At 31.3% G+C, this 21,527-nt stretch overlaps 1 protein-coding gene across 3 annotated transcripts; it reads right to left on the bottom strand.

Annotated features, from left to right (window-relative positions):
- Positions 1 to 4,466: 4,466 nt before the first annotated feature.
- Positions 4,467 to 21,126, bottom strand: LOC129305089 (probably inactive leucine-rich repeat receptor-like protein kinase At5g48380). 3 transcript variants are annotated; one of them, XR_008591866.1, is made up of 4 exons: positions 20,095 to 21,126; positions 18,469 to 19,413; positions 17,442 to 17,669; positions 4,467 to 4,766 (listed from the first exon to the last, which is right to left on the bottom strand). XR_008591866.1 is itself a non-coding variant. In XM_054945009.1 (3 exons), the coding sequence occupies exons 1-3, from the start codon at positions 21,016 to 21,018 to the stop codon at positions 17,637 to 17,639; spliced, it is 1,902 nt and encodes a 633-aa protein (XP_054800984.1). In that variant the 5' UTR covers positions 21,019 to 21,126; the 3' UTR covers positions 17,292 to 17,636. The 3 variants fall into 3 exon arrangements, 2 of the variants coding, with proteins under 2 accessions (XP_054800984.1, XP_054800983.1); XM_054945009.1 differs by lacking the exon at positions 4,467 to 4,766 and having other exon boundaries at positions 17,292 to 17,669; XM_054945008.1 differs by lacking the exons at positions 4,467 to 4,766; positions 17,442 to 17,669 and having other exon boundaries at positions 18,069 to 19,413.
- Between the last annotated feature and the right edge of the window lie 401 nt (positions 21,127 to 21,527).

Here is a 21,527-nt window from a genome sequence, read left to right as displayed (position 1 = left end):
CATGATGGTAATATAAGCAACTAAGCGTGATGAATTATATCCGACCAATTAAATAATTTCCCTGCTCCTTTCGAGTTGCTCAGTTAATTTAACATAAGGTAAGACTTACATATTTAACTTTATATATTTAATGTATTTGTTTCCAATCAAATCATGACAAGTAGATTTTAATATTTTAATAAAATTAATAACAATATTTTATTATAAAATAAATAATCTGTATATGATCCATATGTTTTGATTTAATTAGAAACAAGTACATTAAGTATATAAAGTTAAATATATAGGTTTTAAGGCTAAGTATATAGGTTTTTTTTCTTTAATATATACTCCTTCTGTCTCAAATTATAAGATATTTTTAGGAAAAATTTAGTGTTCTAAAATATAAGACACTTTGATAAAAATAAGATTTCATTAATGATAGTTTTTTAGTATTACTCTTCCCATATATTCTCTCTCATTAATATTTTTTATCAATGGAGTATTAAATTAAGAACATTTTTAAAATTTTATATGTTTGTCTTGCAAAAGTGAGATTGTAAAGTGTATTTAATGAACTTTATTAATATATAAAATTTTATCTAAAAATATTTTATAATTTAAAATGAAGGGAGTATTAGCTTATCACAGTATTCAAACTTCAAATCTGCGTGCATGACCATATCGGATCTCTCTCTCTCATCCTGGTTAACTTTGTCTTGTTTATATATACGGCATAATACAAGTGGAAAACTGCCATGCCGGTTATCTTAACTACTCCTCTCATTGTTCTAATTTATATAAGACATTTTTTTAATAAAATTATGAATATCAATAAGATTAATTACATATACTTTATAATTGATGGAAAAAAATTAATTGATAATATTATTTTTAGAATGCAAAGATGAATTTTTAAAATATTCTTTATTTAATACTCCTATAATCTTGTGAAATATTGAATAGAGAGAGAAAATGTAATAAGAAAGAAAGTAATATTAAAATAATTATAATTAATAAAATTTTATTTTTATTAAAATATCTATGTTTTGAGACACTGAATTTCCTTCAAAAATATTTACAACTATCTTTTAGAAATTTGAATAACATAACTCTTGTCGGCAACTTTCTTATTATAATTAACAATTTATTAATAATGTCTTAAAAATATTTTTAATGACCATCCCATCTGTGTGTGTATTTACACTTACAATTATATTATCTCAATAATGCATGAGATTTAAAATATTATCTCATACGATTTAAAAAAAAAAATTAATGCCATTCTTCCTCTCGGCTGATAATATAATTATGCTGTCTCTCCTGCATCTTTAATCAGTATTCATCTGAATCATCGCGGACATTGCAACAGTTCTGTCCATAACCTGTGTTTTTTCTTGGAGTTATTTGAAAAATGTACTCCCTCCATTTAAAAATATAAGATATTTTTTAATATTTTTTAAGGAGTTAAATGTTAAAAAATATAAAGTATTTTTAATCTTTTGAAATGTAATCATTATCTTTTTTTTAAAGTACCCCTATTGATGAATGAATTTATATTTATTATAGGGTATTTAATAAAAAAATATAAAAAAATAGAGTTAGTTTACAAGTAGATAATTATTTTATTGAGAGTAAAATTTAATTAAAAATTTTATATTTTTTAACTTAAAAAATCTCAATTTATTGGCAACTAGTTTAGTCACTGTCAAATCAGTGAACTGCGAATTATTGCTTTTACCAATTCAATTACGGATTTGATTTTTAAAAAACTTAGGCTCCTTGAAAATTTTGTTGTACGAATATGGGTAATGGTAAAAAATATTATACGAATAATTTTTTGTTTACAAATTTAACGAGTTAACTAATCTTGTACTCTCTTCGATTATTTTATAGGATAGTTGGAGGAGAAAATTTTTGTTCTTTTTAGTTTAAGGCACCATATGTTATTTATTACATATTTTTCAAATTATCCTCATTTAATATTGGTATTTTTTTCAAAATTACATCAAATGGGTTTAAATAAAGGCAAAATTAATTTTTTTTTTCCTTTTCAGACATAGTGAATGAGTTTTAAGTCTGCTTAATTTCTAATGATAACACTGAAACTGATTTATATATATATATATATATATAAAAACCAACAGAGTAAATGTAAACTTTGTTAAACATAACTTATGCTGTATACTTCTCCCGATCCTTAATATAAGACAAAGTTTTTAAAAAAATAATATTAAATATAAGACAAAATTAAAGTAATTAATGCTTTTTTTATTTTTATCTCTTATATATCTATTGTCATTTGAATTTCTGAATAATAATTTATTACAATCATTAATTACAAAAAAAAAGCTAAAATTAGAAAATTACAATTTTTTTTACAATTTCAATTTTAATAAACATTTTTTAATAAATTTAAAGTTTGTTAACTTCGTCTTATATATTAGAAGCTAAGGTAATACCATTTGGCATAGGAAATAAATAAGAATATTCAATAGTCTTATATATTTTTCTGAATTTATATATAAGTCACTTTTAATATATTTTAGTTTTATTGGAGCCAATAAAAAAACCTAAATATCATTAATTGCTCTATCTAAAAATTTTAATAACTTCTTAACATTGCTGCAATTAAATATACATACTCCATTGACCTATTTTCTCTTACTAATATTTAATATAGAGGATAAAATAAAAATTTGTGATGAAAATTTAGTAATAAGACTTATAATTAGGACAAAAAAAATTTCCCACTCCTTATAAATAAGACATACATGAAGTAATTTGGTATATTGACACGTTTCTGAGCCAAGGACAGATAAATTTTCAAGTATACAAAAAACTATGTGTATGTTAACCGTAAACTTTTACACAATTATCTGCATATATATAGCAGAAATTACTCCTTCATTTGCACCATACATAGGAATTTAAAAACCACATACAACTCACAAATTAAATCAGAGTCATCACCACATGATCAGAAAATAATAACCCACCATAACACAACACACCACGTGCGTACTCGGTACTCGAGACCTCAAATTTATTTCATTAATCCACAATAGCACCATATATTTATTCCATCGTCATTCTCAAAGCTCGAGGGCACTTGAAATTGAAACATCACAAGGACGTTCACCTTTGATGTTCCCTTTTGGGTTATAGATGCAGATGATGATGGTGCCTAGTCCATTGTCGCACCGAACCTTAGAACATCCGAGCCAAATCGATTTCTTCCAAACCACCTGAGTATACTGCAGGCACGGTCCTCCCTTGCAAGAGTTCGACTCGTAGTCATAGTTTGGGTTCTCCGCCACTCACATATTCACCGCCCTGGATGCTGTAAGGTCGCCGCGGCTCCGTGCGAGGTTCTCGCCGTAAGGGCCACCGGACGGCACTAGCCTGCAACGTGCCTTGAGCTTGTTGCCGTGGTCTTGCGCGTATTTGGCTAAGTCTGGGTCCCATCTCATGGGACCAACCCCGACATCGTCTCGAGCCCTGTTGTGAGCCCTGAGAAAATCTCGCGGTGAGTTTTGGGCGTCGAACGTGGCTACGATCAAAGCCAGCACTAGTGGGATGATTGAGGCCTTTTTAGGTATAACCATGTTTGGATATGTTTTTCTCCAGTGTGAATGAAGAAGATGGAGTTTTGGTTGCTGGAGATGGTGAGAATGGGACCACCATGAGAAGTCTATTTATAGCCTAACTTCATGAGGATCACAACTAAGCGAAGGCTAATATAATATATGTTCAATTATAAGACTATTTAGATAAAGTTTTTTATTTTAATTTGTTTTTAGGTCTAGATTATACATTCTCCTTCAGGTTTTATTTAGAAGATAGAGATAGGAAAAATTCTAATTTATAAGTTGTCTCATTGATTTTTTTATTACAAATTTTCTCATTTACCCCTCATTAAATGTTGGTAAGAGGAAGTACTCATTCCATCCTATTTTATACGACATTTTTAGAATTGATAACTTGATACCCCAAAATACAAAATGTTTTAAAAAAATAAGGTTTCATTAATGATGATTATTTCTATATTACCCATCATTATTTCACTCCTTAAAAAAATTTATTTCCTCTCTCTTATTAATGAAGACTATTTTTGGAAGTTTATTAAAAAAATTAAGATTGTAAACTGCATTTATAATGAACTAAATTGATATGTAATTTTTGTCGAAAATATGCATCATAAGCTAGGACGAAGGGAGTACATTATTATAACTGAGCATCTTTTCTCAATTTTAATAAAATATGTTAGAAATGAATATACATAGGATCAGAGAGAGTACGTGTGTGATTAAGTGAGCAATTTTCATTTCAACAATGTAGCATTATTTGAGAGGCCGTACCATACCATTATATTGGACCGAATCCTGAAAGCTTTGTTAATTAATTAGTCTGTCAGAAGGAGTTCCGTGCGGTAATGTGTTGTTGATTTGTATAAGGATACACTTGCCGTAATGTATAACATTAGTTTCTGTCATTTCACCAAAACAAATATTGGTGTATGTCAAGTTGATCATGTTGTGACAAAGATCGATGTCATCACTGCCATATTCCACATAAACGATCCAGGATCTCTAGTTGTTAATAACGCGATTGATCGATTTTGAACTTCCAATCAACAGATACAACACCATCTAATTCAATGCCACGGCTCGAGGTGAAAGATTTTCTGTTCGCAGCATCTAAAGTAACCCTAACTTGTCATCAATAACAGACTTAACCTACGGCGAAGATCAGATCCAAATTCCCTTGGTAATATTGCAGTTAACCTGTTAGTTTCCAGAGTTCACCCAATAAAATTCTTGCAGTCACATCTTCAAATAATTGCATGCATGTTGTAAATAGAAGATCATATTAGGCACTAGCGAAAATTAAGACTAGCAAAAAGATGATAATCTCTTGCATGTGATGAATCAGGATTCATTCGAATTTTTATTATAAGAAGCTCTCATATTTATTGTCTAACTATACATGTCCTCCATGGGATTGCTTTCAACAAGAAGTCAATTTTACATAAGGCAATAGAAAAGAGAAAAAAAAAAAAATATCGCATCAGGCAACATGGAATGTTTGATATATTTCCATCAATGCCACGGCAATTAATGCTAAACTTCTAAAGACTGAGTCATGAACGAGCACGTGCTTTGTGACGAAACGACAATACAGCTGTTGAGGGACGTATTCAAAAGTCTCTTATAGATTAATAAAGCATAGTGGTTATTTCCTAAAAGTTTATTCCACAGTCATAAACAATTAAATATCGTGTTTCCATTGTATGCCTTCATCCTAAAAAGTTATAATCAAAGTCATTGTGTATTGGTGTAAAATTTAACATATAGTTATATAAAAAGGACTAAAATTTAAACATTATTAGTTTTTTATAATATAATAGAAAGTTTAGGTGATTTGGTCCCGGGAACCATCAAAATTAGGGCACATATTGAGGCTTAAAAGGTGTTTACATAAATATTTACAGATCAATATCAACAATGGAATATAATCCCATAACTTTATAAGTTATGAGTTAAATTCTTACCAATTGAATTAATCTTTTATTTAAATTATTATTATGATGCATTATCTAATTTGATTCGAATTTTTTGTCGAAGTGTCCATGATTTACATGACAAATTTTTTTATGAAATTGGTCTTCAATGTCAATCTGATGAAGTGAACTGAAATGAAGGATATAGCACCGACTGTTTGTTTGAATATCATTTCAAGAACCTCAAATATATTTGTTTAATATTCAAGGCAAATATCTTGAGAAGCAAATTAAATGAATGAATTTTTAGAAAAGTACATTCTAAACAAAATATAAATATGTGTGTGTGTGTGTGTGTGTATCGATTAGGAGTGTGACAAAAGAAAGGCAGAAGAAGGAAATGAGATGTTTAACTACACTACATGAATCAATATAAGTTTTTATTGGCGTGCGGTTTAATAAAAGATGAGCTTGCGTGTCTCTGCGGCTCCATTTAAAGACATCAATAAAAAAACACTTTTTTTTTTGGGTTTACCTGAGCCATTTTCTCTAAACATTTTCCTGCCACCTTTGGCGATCTCACCCTGACGAAGATTTCCCTTCTATGCTCTCTCTACCGGATAAGATGCAAGCCATCGTCAATTTCCTCTTGCAAATCACGAATTAATAATGAAGGGTAATCTTTTTGTTTGCTCTTGTATGGTTGGATTTTCTTTTTTCAATGTAGTGAAAGTTTAGGTAAGTTGGGCTTTGGTGGCTCATCAATGCTAGAGCATACCTTTAGACTCAAAGAAAGAGCTTATAAAGGTACTTATAAACTACCTACTAATAATGTCCTCACATTAGTTACGAGATTTGATCTCACGATTTTATAAATTATGATCCAACTCCTTACCAACTGAACCAACTTAAATTTTTGTTTGAAGAAATAAAATCAATGTGTTCTCTGCCATGCTTCTCTTATAAACTCTCTCTTCCCTCCTGAAAGTTTGATTTAGTAATATCTTACTTCTATTATATCAAGATTCAAGTGTGCTCTACATTTGCTTCTCTGAGGAACCTATGCATTAGAAATCTCTTCTTCACAGAGATAAGATATTATTGATGAAAAATGAGTAAGGAGAACCTATAAAGTACGTGTGAAATACCAGAAAGCTTAGCTACTTCCTCGAACCTGTTCGCCTTTTTTCAGCCATATCTTTTGATCGCCTTCCATCTTCTATAAGAAGAACCCTTTCTAATAGAATAGAGAACCTTATCGAGTTCTCCACCTTACTAGAAAATGCCTGCATCCAAAATATAGATCTTCCTTTCCTCAATCCTCACAAGCTATATCATATAGAACCAATTCCTTTAGCTAGGGATATCAAATCCCTTATTTCTACCTAATGATCGCTGCCAAAAGTTGTACAAATTTCTAAATTTGACGAATATGATCTTCTAGCCACAACCGTTGAACAATATATTACCCTTGAAATTTCCCAACCTTTGATAAGCACTTGGGTCAGCGAAGGGTATACACATCTCCGTGTCAGACCACCGCCTAATCTTGGCTCTTCATTGAAAAAAAAGGTATTCCTGCTCAACCAAGATAACATTGCTAGACACCACTTACAAGTCATACAGTAATGCCTTAATTGGAACTCTATTGACTACCCTCAACCAAGGGAGTGTGATTCTTACCATAGCCCCTGATTTTAATATCAAACTCATAGATCCCACTCTCTCCACCAAACTAAAAGTTCAAATCCAGATCTTAGAGCTAAACAATAACCCTCTACCACTATGGCCACCTTTCACTACTAAATCATCTATAGACTTCAAGATTATTCACTTGAACTTAACTTTCCTAACTCAATTTGGCTTGCCTTATATATAATTGTTGATAGACTTGGTGAATTTTTGATCTAGATACCGACACACTTGCCACAAGAGGAACTTGCCTAGTTGATGCCAATGTAGTAGATCAACAACTATGAAAAAGAGTTGCAGAATAACCAAAAAGATGTTCATACTACAAGATCCCCTCTTTTGTATTAATTGATAGATAAGACTATTAAATTAGTCTTCAAGAGGCTTGGATCTCAAGAGCCAGCCCAAACCTTTAATAGGATCTTGATAATTGCACCAGTCTATATTTAGCACAAGAAAGTCCCCCCGGTTGAGTAGTTCATAAAAGAGGCTAAGCCAGTCTATATCTCTCATATTAATGGTCATTTTATCTAGGATTGCATCCCAAAAATGTGTAATCCTAATTATGACTATTATCTTTGAGACGATTTTGATGGTGATAAGAAATAGGACTAAGAGATGTGCATCTGAAGAAAAATTTTATATTAATTTTTCTTTTGGTAGTAAGATTTATTTTGAAAATTTTTCCATCAGCAATGACAAAATACTCATTATAGGGAACTCATTTTTTTTTGGAAAGAATGTAAGGCTTCATGACACTTCTGCAAGAACCAGTGTCTATGAAGGCAATAATTAAGATAGGAACATCATATTTACTAGGTAGAAGTTGAATCTTTACATTGGGCTATGGAATTTGAGAATGCCCAACATAAGAGGGTTGTTGGCTGAGATTCATAAACCTAGATTTGTAAGCCTAAAAGGAGATGGGCTAAGGCTCTAGATTGGCTTAAGTAGGGGTTCAATAACATAAAGCAGTGGATATTGTTGTGGATACTATTCATCATCAGAACTTGATATGTGAAAGACATATTGGATCTCTTCATCCCTTTCATATTATTCTTCAAGGACAGATTTAACATCTTGGTTATTATCAAGGGGAACAACTATCTTAAAGGACTGAAGGAGTTTCATATCTTTTTTGGATTTGTTAGGGAACCTCTTTACAAAATGCTCTTTTTGGTCCACAAATATAATGGCCCAAAGTTTTAAGTATAAATTTAAGATTTATGATAATGTATTTTATATATAATTGTATTAATTTTGGGATAAATATAGCAAGAAAGATGTGGTGGTTTAGTAGAAACTCTTTTGATGTATACTCTCTGGTTTTGGATTTGAATCCTCAAGGAAAAATGGATGTAATAACCCAAGAAATAATAATAATAATAATAATAATAATAATAATAATTTAAAATTATGTCAAGGTGTGTTAATTATATTTTTATATGTTTAGGCATTAATCTTTCAAAGTGAACTAATGGCTTGGTGGTAGGCATTATTTACTTTAAATCTAAGGTTTTAGCTTCAATTCCTTTGATGCTAAACGGGATTATATTTTTTTAATTTTTCAAACTTAGGTATAATTACCCTTTTTCCTTAGCTCCATCATATTTTTTTTATCTTCCTTCTTACCAATTACATTTTTGCATTTTTGGCTTTATTTGAGACAACAACAGCCCTCATCCAAAACCTTCACCATTATGCTCCAGCCTCTAAATTTTTTGCCATTCGTCCTTGGCACCAACCCCGGAGTGGAGCTATGTCGTTCCTATCCCACCAAACTTATAATTTTTTCTTTCCTTTCTATTTAAAACTGTTGAGATTTTCCTCTTCCTCTATCTATGTGATCTTGCAGGGGTTCAATCTTTCCTCTCCCTTTAGCTTCGTCTCTCTTTTTCCACCGCCAGTAACTAGAGGAAAATTCCAAAGTCCTCCTCCTTCGATAGTACTAGGGTATGCATGCGTTGATCTTCTCTTTCCCATATTCTTCATTGTGAGCTTCCTCCTTTGTTTGAGCTGCTTCAGCTTCTTCCTCCTTCTCCATTGTTTGTCTCTATTTCTCTTTGCTTTTATTGGACTGGTTAGGTGTGGCAATTTTGAATCCTTTTTCTAGTACAACATATGTGCATAGGTGTTAGGGGTATGAAATTTCTAAATTCTTTCTTCCTAGTTCTGTTGTCCATGACTGTGAGGAGGTGAGGATTCAATTAAGCTAAAATTCTTGTTTTAAGAGCATATCTTTAATATGTGGTTTCACTTGAAAATCATGACCTTTATAAGAGGAAACTGAGTTGATTCTTCTTCGAGCTTGAATTGGTATATCTTTGATAATGAGATTGATTTTGTTTTAGGAATAGAACTTAGGAAGTTAAATAATTCCAATAATTATATTAGAGAATTTTTGGAAAGGAAATTGAAGAGAAAGAAGTTTTGTTAATAGTTGGGTATGTAAAGTATTGAAAGGATTGAAGAATCTGAGACTTGGTTAATTAAATTATGATGATTTGGAACCTGACTGATTATTATGTTGCCAATATTGGAGGACAATTTATTTAACTAGAATAAGGCCATTAAATCATCCTTGTATATTGGATAGGGTGTTTAGGGGAGAAAAGAGTTGATTAAAGTTGGAAGTAGTAAATTGCTAATCTTGAAAATACTACAGGTAAGTAAATAACATCCCAACTGATTTATTAATAAAAATTTTTAATGATATTTTTTATATAGATCGTTCAATAACAATTATATTATGTATTTAATATTTTGTTAACTAAATTATTTTTATCTTGAGAAATTAAAAAGAGATATTGAACGATATTCGAATTATGGCATGTGTATGTGTTTTTCCTTATAAAAGATACTTTTAAAATTGATGAAATTATTTTTATCAACTCTGGTTATTTTTAGGTTACTCAATAAATGTCAAGCATGAACCTTAGTTATAAAACTTTATTTTAGTAAGTTTTTAATGCTCAAAGCTATTCATGCGAGTTTGACTTTTTGAATAAGAACTATATTTTTATAGTGATAATTTTCTCGCATGTTTGAAAATGATTTGAAGGGAATTTTATACAAGACACTGGTTGCTAATGGCAATTCTGTTAGCCCTTAGTCTGTCATGATCAAGGACTAGCTAGTTTGATTTTGTGAGCTTTATTCTCATGTTTGTTATTCGTAGGTTTCTTATGTTTATTTTCATGGCTCCGAGCCATGTTTGGTTAGTATTACCCTTGTGGACTATGTGTTCATATTTATTTTTGTAGATCAGGCTGCATTTGGTTATTTACCCTCATAAACTGTGTGTCCACATTTGTCTTCTTAGCATAAGTTGTGTTTGGTTATATACCCTCGTACACTGTGTGTCCACATTCGTAAATTGTTTTGATAAATCCCCAAAAATATTTTTAATTAATTGATGATTTCACACTGCAATGGCTTTTAATTAGCAAATGTTATTATTTTTATTTATGTATTTATTTAATTATTTTCATTTGTCAAGATTAAATGTTAAAGTTATTTTGTCATTATAAATTTAAAATTATTTAATGTTGAAGTTATATAGAACTTTTATTTTGAGGTTATAAATTCATTTACGTTGAATTACTTTTTCTTTAATTTATGTAACTGTTACATTTTATTCACTTTAATTTTTCAAAAAATATTATGGTTGGGACGTTATTCATTGAAAAATATTTTGATCTTAGATAGCTTGTGCCTCTATCAAATCATTCAAGGAATTCTTCTATCAGATTAAAGTTGTGACATCATTTTGGTTAATCTCTATACTTTTATGCAAAATTTCAATCTATATATATATATATATATTGTATTTTCATAAATAATATTATTGGTGCTCTATGTGAGCTATGGTTAAGATCTTTATTTTGTAATATTTTATCTGTTGGTTAGAGGAGCTGAGCTCTTATATGTTTTAATATTTCTTTAAAAATTTATATTGTAAAAATTTCTGGGACATCCTATTCTCTGGGGAGATCCTGTCGGAATGTTCACAAAAATATTAAGGCTTTATTTAATGAAATGTATTTTTAAAAAGGAACATTTCTTGAATTAGGCTTGAGGATTATGTATTTAGATGTATATCCCATATCAGTTACCCCATATTGTAGGGTGTGACAACAATTGAAGCATTTGTTTGATTTCTTCAATTTTGAAGTCCTTCTGTTAAAGCAACATTGAGGATTCTTTTGCTAAAAGGTTTATGCCTATATTTTCTTTTTTTGCAATAACAATGACAACATTCCTTGTATTTAGTCTTTAGATATATCTTTGTACAAGCTGACTATAACTTTATTTTTTCCTTTGAGTATGGACTTAAGAAACTCTTGTTGTTCACAAAGCTTATCTAAGGTAGATAGAGCCAACTGATATATTTCTCCAATAGAGATTTGTGACATATCTCTCCATAATGCATTAATAGCTCTATATAACTCTAGTTATAACTTATCTAATGAAGAAGCAATAAATGTATGTTTGAGACTAACATCATTTAGACCATTCAGTATGTATCATTTAGTGAACATCTGTTAGAAATGCTTTTGTAAATCATTTCAATCCAGTGAACAATACTTCATCTTAAAGAACTCCTATCTATTTTTTTTAATTAATGAGATTAAAGTCTCTAAGGAATTTTTTATGAATCATTTCAAGAAATGATGCTGCATTAGGAAGATGTGCCACCTAGATCTTCTAGTACTTACTAAGGTTTTGAAACTATTCTCTCAAGTTTTCAATCATTCTTGAGAGGAATTTTAGGATTACTTCCTGTAATGTTACCTCTGGTCTTGTCATATATAGATTAGTCCATGCACCAAACTCATCATGAAGTCTACCCTCTATTTATATGGAGGTAGATCATCAAAAGTGAACCATGGTCCAAAAGTTAGTTTTGAACTATGGGTGTTTGGCATAGTTAGATCATTTCTGATGATTTTTTGGTCATCTTTAGGGTCTTCAACAATTAGTTCTAGATGAGGTTGAACTATAGAAATATTAGTTATATTAACTAGATACTAGTCATTCTCAGAGTCTATACTTTTATATGAGAATTCAATTGAGACAACTAAATCATAATCTTCATCAATATGAACTTGATCAAAAATAGCTTTTATGATAAAAGCGATAGTCTTTGAGGGATCAACTCCTTCTATGCCTTTAGCCTTTCTAATAAGTGAGGGAGGTGTTTGTTTAGGTGGTGAAGAGGGGTGTCTTGATTATTAAAGGTTTTTCAAGTGGTTTGGCAAAGGAAGATGAGGCTTGATAATCTTGATTTCCAATATGAGTAGGTTTTTGGACAAATGATGGTTGTTCTGGATGTGGAAGAGGTGGAGATGGTTTTTAGACTGGTTTCTTTCAAGCTTATATGAGAACTAGTAAGACATATTAAATGCCTTACTATAATCACTTTCTATTACGTAGGTAGGATGCAAAGAAGTATATGAAGAAAACTATCTTGACATGGTAGGATAGGTGGGATAAAATTCATAAATGGTTCTTAATTAATCTTTGGCTAGATCTACTTCTATCTACTATAATTGTTTCTGTATTTTTTAAATTTCTTTTTCTTTCTTGTACAAATCTGGCCCACAATATCTCTCATTGATATATTTCTTGAGATCTATATCAAGTTGTTGTTCTTGCATATAAAGTTTACTATACAGGCTTTTCATTTGCTCATTCATTTAGCTCATCTGAGAAAACAAATGGTCAAGATTAGAATCAATCTTATGAAGAACTTTATTTTGACAAACAGCATTTCGTGACTATTAGTTGAGAATTTCTTTTACAAAAGAAACAAGGAGAGTCCCTTGAGGGGATACTTTTATTGTTGCAATAAAGGGTCTAGAAGTGACCCTAAGTCTTAATATTATTTTTCCATTTGGTTTTAATCCTAATACTATTCCTGAAGTCCACTAGCTAGCTAAAAGAAGTTTGTTCTTTTGGCTCTATTTTCTCCTCTAAAAAATTCAAATTCAGCCACAACTTAAATTCATTGATGTTCAAACCCTATACCCTACATTAAAGGCCCTATATCAGATTAGCCACAACTTTTTATGCATGCACATTAGCTTTTCCTCCTTTAATTATTTATCATTACCTTTATGACTTTGCTAATAAAGGTTCTAATCTTTGAAACTTTTTTGAATGGTTTTCACCATTATCGCGTTGGTGTAAGAAACTCTATAAGGTAATTGAAAACAATGGCCTATAGAAGATATTGAATCAATAAAAGGCTTGCTCCTTCTTTGTTATTCATCACCCCTATTATCTAGATAGCCATGGAAAACTCTATATTGCCAACTAAGCTTGCTTGTGAAAAATCTCAATTAGTTGGCCATCATATAAAGAATTAATTTTATTTGAGTTAAAATATTTTTTATGTGAAATGAACAATTTTCTAAGCACATATCCTAACATTAGATGCACATTTCTTGGTCCCATTCCTCATGATGTTATTCCTTATGATCCATCACCATTTATACAATACCAATACCCAAAATGGCTTGCTAGCATTGTTGTTCAACAAGGTTATTTAACATGGATGGATTCATGTGGAACACCATCTTCTCAAAATCCAGAGACTCCTTTAAGCCTCCTTCTTCTAGATAGTCAAGACCTTTATAAGCTTGAGTCCTATTACTGTCGATAGTTCTTAACAAAATACTTTCTTACATTTGAACCATTTGAAGAATAAGAGGATATGAATGAAGACTTCAATGAAGAACAAGTAGAATGCCTTTTGACCTAGTGGTTCAAAAAAGAAGAAAAAAGATGCCTTAATCTATCACCTAATTGAGAGTGAATATATAAAAGTATGAGATAATTGGAATCTTATCATCAATTATATGGGAAATCTGCTTTTGCTTTAATAAAGATTGTCTTTATGTGATGAGTAAGGAATCTATCAATGTCATCTTTATATTTGAATCACCTTTGTCAAAAGTAATTTTTGCTTTTTGATAAAGTAATTTACTTTAATCGAATCAACTTTAGTAAAGTTACTTGTACTTTTATTTTTTGTCATGTCTAACTTTACTTTTGAAAAAGCATGTATGAGTGTCATAATGTAAAATTACTAGTATGCTCCCTTCTCTTATAAAAGGGAGTGTCATTTATATTGTAAGGCATAACTTGTTCGATACTCATTTGAAGAAACAAAATTAGTGTGTTCTCTATCATGCTTCTCTTCTAAACTCTCCCTTCTCTCTTGAAAACTTAGTTCAATAACATCTTACTTCTATCATATCTATATTTAAATATGCTTTGCACCTGCCTCTTTGAAGAACCTACATATTAGAAAGAATACAACCATAATCTATAAGTCTGAGCCCATGTCACTACATTTAAAGATATATGGGTTGAAGTATCAAGGGATTGAGGTTCCTAAAGTGGCCCAAGTTTTTCCAGGAGAGATGTTAAGGGGCCTTACCTGAATCAATATACCCTGAGATATTTAGATTTAAGGATCTCTAGGTCTAAGCGAGCATAAGACCTGCCCTTATAGCTTCACGTGATCAAGGGAACAAATCAAAGGCCATGAATATAAAAGTTTGCAAAGATTGGTTTATATTCTCAATGAGAGATACACCTCTAAAAAAAATACCCACAACCACAAACTATATTATTTTGGATACTAGAGTGAAACCAAACAAAAAAGAAGAAATCATTTTCTAAATTTTTATTAAAGTAAAATAATTTTTATCTATATAATATCATAACTTATTTTTATCACCATGCATATAGTAATGCTTTCTACATCCCCTACTATACATATTAGGTACATGTTTGGTTTTTAACTTACACTCCCCAAAAGTCCATTTGAGAGAAGCCACCTTATGTTGAATTTGGCAAAAGTACACCTCAAATGTAATTATAGGGAGAATTTCAATATATGACTAGGGATGTGACATAATCACAAATGAGGCCTATGAAATCTCACTTAAATCCAAGAGGACTAAATGAAATTAATCTCAATGATAAAAAGACCCAAATAACCTTTTGAACATTAAAAAATCAAGGTGAAGTGTTGTTGTGAAATTAATAAGTGTTGTTGCGAAATTAGCAAGTTAGAAAATTAGCTAATAATGTTGTTGAGTTTAAGGAGTCAAAGATTAACAAGTCTTATTGCAGAATTAATAAGTAAAGTTAAAAAATTAATGAGTAACATAATTCACATTGAAGGAATAATAGATTTAAGAGTAAAGTTAAGAGATTAACAAGTCATGTTAGTAAAAGTTACATGATTAATAAGTAATGTAGTTAAATTGAGGGTTATAGATTTAATAAGTAAAATTAAATAATTAACAAGCTAAGTCAATCTTGCTGAGAAATTAAAAAGTAAAAGTGATGTGATTAACAAATAATATAGTTAGTTAAAATAATCATGAATTTAATAAGTTAAATAATTATCAACTCTTGTTGAAAAATTAACAAGTAAAAGTCCCATCAGTTCATGTAAGTAAAACAACCCATGTAAGTAAAGCAGCTTTTATGTACATGTACACATCCCATATATATATATATATATATTAATGAGTTGCAACTTTGTGAGTATGTCAAATATTTTGATTTAAATGGATGTTCAATTTCATGAGGATACTTGATCTCATGCTATTATAAGCACTGACGCAAAATTTTCTGTCAAGTCTAAACATGTGATTCTCTTTAAATTAATATTGTTGTTATTTATGTCTCCTTACTTATTAAAATATTAATAATGATTGTTAATTATCATGAGTGGCCACTTTTTGACAAACGATTCCGAATATGGTTCATGTGGTTTTTATTGTTATGATAGTTAACTCCTACTTCTCAATAAGCAACATTATGAACTTATAACAAGTAGCACAAGAAAATCAACAAGTTATATCAAGAAGTTTACAAATAATGTAAGGTATTTAACAAATTGTAATCATTGAATTTTACAAAGGTTATATAATTGACAAGTCACATCATAAACTTAATTTCATTTGTAAATTGTGTAATCTTACTTAAAAATGTCCTTACTATGCTTGTTATGTTTGGAATGTTATTTGTACAATATTTAACTCGTGTAAATCAAAATATGGCTCATTAAATGACCAGTTTTACAAGTATGCTATTTAATATAACTTGTAAATTTTCTTACATTGCTTATTAAATCCATAATATGACTTTTCAAATACTTAACCAATGTAAATCCAAATATAGCTAATTAAAGGACTAGTTTTACAAGTTAAATATCTAATAAGACTTATAAATTTTCTTGCATTGTTTTTGACATCCGTGATGTTACTTGTCAAATACTTAACTTGTGTAAATTCATACATAACTAATTAAATGACTAACTTCAGGAGTACAATATTTAATATGACTTGTAATTTTCATTACATTTGCTTGTTAAATCTAAGATGTTGCTTGTGTAACATCCATTATGTAAATTCATATATGATGCTTTTTTGGTGCTGACTGCCTATTTGATATTAGTGAATGGATGGATGCAAATCTTGAATTATATAGATGATCTATTATCCACTAAAACAAGTCAATCCTTAATACAGATAGCTCATCCTACATGACGAGTATTCATGTGATCAATATTTATACCAATTTACTTAACATAACATTAAATTGAGAGTGGAACTCATTTTCTGCCATGCTTTTCTCACGCCATCGACAACAACTTCAAAACTTTTAAACCTTCATTTATTCTTTTCATGAAATTCTTTTCCAAATTTTTTGAATTCTGTTACTTGTTCTTTCTTTACTTCCTTTGCTTTTGCCCTTCTTTCTTCTTGACCATATTTCTAGCCCTCTAAAATTAACATTAAGCATCCTACTAATAAACTAGAGTTACTTGTAAATTTCTTTACGCGACTTGTCAATCATCCAACTTCATTTGTTAACACATCTACAATAATTCTTTCAATAATTGTGCATGTTAATTTAGCATAGCTACTTGTAATTATGATTTCCGATAATGTAAATTGTAGTTACCATACTTATTCATATAGTCTAACAATTTACCAGCAAAAAAGCAGACATCTAGGTTGTAAAATTAGTATAAACAAGAAGTAAATTTTCTAATAACACTTGTTATTCACCAACCACAACTTTTTCATTCTTCTAAATCAAGTGAGTATTTCAAAACACAGATAACAGAGAAGCAACATTTGAAAAACAAAGACACACAACAAAGGGAAAAATCACAACAAAGAGGGGGAAATCACAGAAACGATTTACACAAACAGGGAAAAAAGAATGAGCTTACAAAATCGTCTGCACATTGCCCTTTGAGAACTTCAACAGCTTTAACAATGAGTAATGGGTGATTGCGGCTGAAGTGGTGGAGAAACTTCAAGACCTTCGGTGATTCACTCAAAACACGTTCAACCAGTGAAACAAATGCGCAAGCGTCAGGTGCCTTTGATTTCGATTGAAGAGCAGCTTCAACTTTACTCAATAATCAATTCCAAAGGGCCTTCCCAAAAAATGGAGTCTGACCATGAAAGAGAATAATGGCTGGGATGATGAATTTATTTTTCAGTCTAGAGGTTTTTCTTTGACGTTACTTTTTCCATTTCACTTCTAGGGGTAACTAGGTAATTTTCTAACAGGAATTGATTTCATTTGAGTTCCCAAATACAATCACCGCATAACTATATCAGAATTTATTGATTCTTTTGTGAACTTATCTAGCCTTAGTGGTCCTATAGTGAAATTCTCCATGGTTTGTATCTTGAAGCAAAGAGATATGATAAATAGCGTATTCTTATTTGTAATTGTCACATAGGGATATATCTTACTTCTAATCACCAGCAAAGACAAAATTATTCATATTTGGCGTAATATGCGGCCAGACAAATTGGAATGAAAGAATACAAAGGACGAAAGAAAAGAGAGAAGTGAGACCAACTGTCAACTTGCATTAACAAATCTGTCATCACTACATATCAGTCTCATATCACAAATATTATTACTCATGTCCATCTTATCTCTGCCCATTTCAAGCATCTCTCCTATTTGATATGGCAAGTGATTGAACTCAGTCACTTGTAAATTTGAAAAGGGTGAAGATTACAGCATTAATTTGCATTTATAAGAATTACAACAGACTAACTTTTGCTGCATATATATGCACAAGGATCATTAGAATAAGCTATTATGGATGGTACAAAGTTGAGAAGACAGGGAATAATGCCTATCCCTAATTCTAGACATTGTAAATGTGACTTAATTAAAACAAAAATTAAATTTACAACTCAGTCAATGCATTCAATGTCGTTTTCACGTGTTACCTCAATAGGATAAATCGTAGATGGCTTTAGACTTCCAGAATAGTACGTGGGTCCATATCCCTCCCACAAAGCTCTCATTCTTTTGTACGCATCAGCCATCTTTGGTCTCTGAGCCAGAGAAGGCTTAATACAGTCACGTGCTACTTCAATGAGACCAAAGATTTTCTCATCAAATCCTTTTCCAATAAGAGATTTATCAATGACATTGTAAAAATTGTAAGGACCACTGAACAAGTTACTACTGATCAATTTCATCAAAGAGCTGCTGCCAACACTGTCAGAAGAATCAGTAGTTGCACTCAATCTCTTCCCTGTTATGAGCTCAAAAAGGATAATCCCAAAGCTGTACACATCCTTCTCCACAGAACCCTTCTGCCCAAGTCCATTTATCATAAGCAGCTTTGTCCTCAAACGATCGTTAGTATGATTGATGAATTTTGCCTTGCCAAAGTTGGAAATTTTGGGTTCGAAATCTTTGCTGAGCAGAACACACTCAGAACTCAGATTGAGATGGACTATTTTGCACTTCTTGTGAAGCCAAGACAAGCCTCTGGCTAGTCCAAGAGCAATATAAACCCTGACAGACCATTCAAATACCATAGGTTGAGGTCCATCAGATTGTAGCCAATCTTGGAGCTTTCCATTTGACATGTATTCATAAACCAGAATCCTTTCCCTTTTATCCAGACAGAATCCAAGCAGAGGGACTATGTTTTGGTGTCTGTATCTAGCTGAGATCATCGTTTCTAACAAGAACTCTCTCTTGTACAATTGAGAATCATAGAGTCTTTTAACTGCCATGAAATAGTTGTTTGGTAGCCTGGCCTTATACACGATCCCTCTCACTCCAAATCCTAGGACATTGTCCGTGCTGAAATAATTTGTTGCTTCACATAATTCTCCAAAGCTTATTCTAGAAATCAACCTCTCCAACAATGCTGAGAGCTGTGGTTGAATTGTCACAGAATCAAAATGCATTAGCAAGGAATGCAACAAAATTTGAAAATTGCTGCATCTACTTTATAGATTACTTTCTCTGATTTGGTGGACAATTGGTTTGCCTGATTTGATATAATGTATGTTATTTAACTCCGTATGATTTGTTTGGCTACCACGTAATTACTCTGCCATTTTCAACTCTACTTTATATAGGAATGATGGTATGACTGCTAATATGACAAATAGTTTTATTATTCAAATTTGGAAGTAAATTTCAATTATTCCGTGAACAATTTGAGTCTTTCAATGTCATTACTTAGAAATCATCAGCAGCCACAGAACAGTATGAGACCATTCAAGATATAAATGAACAAATTTTTGAAGTTCTCACAAAGGGATCCTTCCTTGTTTCAACATTCCCACGATTATTCTGTTGCTTATATTTATCAAAATAGCAGATGGTGGTTTAATGGCAAAAGAACAGATCAAAAAAGTTGAAGGACACATGTAAACCATTGGCAGATAAAGTGATTAGCATCAGTAATAACAGAGAAAAAAGCACAATCTACCTACCAATCCTTTCAACATAAAATATTGTCAGAATCTTATTAGAAAATAAAAATTTCTAATGAGATAAATACTTGAGCATAGAAATAGCAAGAGGGAGGCAAGAGAGACCAAGATTACCTCTTTGGTTCCATGCTCTTGCAATGCCAATGGCAGCAACTCAGCAACATCTGAAGTACGAGGTTGATTATTCTGTCTCTTTCTTTGAAAAGATATAGCATTTCTCCTCCTTTTCTTCAAGTCTCTCCAAGGTTGGTAATAGTACATAAAAGAAACTATGGCTGATGTTGCTGAACAAACATAAGCAATAGCAAAACTATACCAAAATGATCTATCAGAAGATTTGTTTTCACATGGTTCTAGAGTGTGCCCACAAAGACCACTATTATTGGCATAACTCAAGCTTACTTGAGGACTTCTGGTAAACACTGGCACTTGCCCTGACAAAAAATTGTTGGCAACATTGAAAGATTTGATTTGAGGAAGCAACCCAATTTCTTGAGGGATTTCACCAGATAGCTGGTTTCCATCAAGTTTAAGGGTCATCAGCGAATATAATTTGGCAACACCCTTTGGAATTTCACCTGAAATTTGATTTGTGGAAAGGTCAAGTGTCTGCAGTACTGAACAATTTTCAATGCCATGAGGGAATGATCCTTTAAGCCACATATTAGAAAGCTGAAGACCTGATACTCTATGTTCACCAATGACCATGCACTCAACACCAGTGAATCCACAAAAGTACCCTTTGGTATTTCTGTTGAAATCCCAGTCAAATAACTGATTAAATGGATCAATTGACTGTTTAATGGATCTCAAGCAATGGATATCACTCTCAGAACCATGGCCTGTTGTGAAGAGACAGGCCAATAGCAAGAAAAAGCAGGGAAGAAAACTGAAAGATCTTGTTTTAGGAGCCACTTCTATAAGCGAAAATGAAGAAACTGAAACGGGGTTCATTTGCAAAATTCTTGAATTCAAAATGGTATTTGTTATCAGCAAACTCTCAGAGATGAAAGATTTGAAGATCCAGATCTTAAGCATGTAAGAAACTCTAAATCTATAGGATCAATGAGCTGGACATGAATTGGAAAGTAAGCTCTTTGTTTTCTGTAATTTTTAATTTCTCAATCGGAGAGAACCATTGATCAATTCTTAACTCTGGCTTTCTGTGCCAATGTTTTCAGCCCTCATTTAAAAAAAAAAGGTTGAAAACTTCATACCCTAACCTACGTAGCAGTTAGATAGAAGTTCCTGTGGGTCCCTGGCAATAATAAACAATTAAAATGCGTTGATTGTTATAAATTTAGCATTATTATATAGATCATAACCAGCCAACCAGGGCTGTAGTTTGTTAGATGAAAGTCTAACAAATATTACACCCACGCAAATTTAGTCATATGGCAAAATTGTAAGTATTCAGATGCTTTGTGTCCGATACAAATGCAAATACATATTAAACACAAACGTAACCCCTTGTATGAAATGTCCAAGCATAGCGTCACCAATCTTAGAGAACTGTAGTGCAAAAGCAAAGAAGCAAATCAAAGTCT

This window comes from Prosopis cineraria, unplaced genomic scaffold, assembly GCF_029017545.1.
Source record: "Prosopis cineraria cultivar Desert tree isolate PC_DT_omini unplaced genomic scaffold, ASM2901754v1 PC3, whole genome shotgun sequence".
In the NCBI taxonomy this organism is placed as follows: Eukaryota; Viridiplantae; Streptophyta; class Magnoliopsida; order Fabales; family Fabaceae; genus Prosopis; species Prosopis cineraria.
Note: the sequence above shows the minus strand (reverse complement) of the source record. Positions and strands in the feature narration are given on the sequence as shown.

Coding starts and splice junctions, on each gene's coding strand:
- LOC129305089 (XM_054945008.1), bottom strand. CDS start 21,018: ATGCTTAAGATCTGGATCTTCAAATCTTTCATCTCTGAGAGTTTGCTG. Junction 19,414..20,094: donor AAGAGCATGGAACCAAAGAG/GTAATCTTGGTC, acceptor ATTCAACCACAG/CTCTCAGCATTGTTGGAGAG.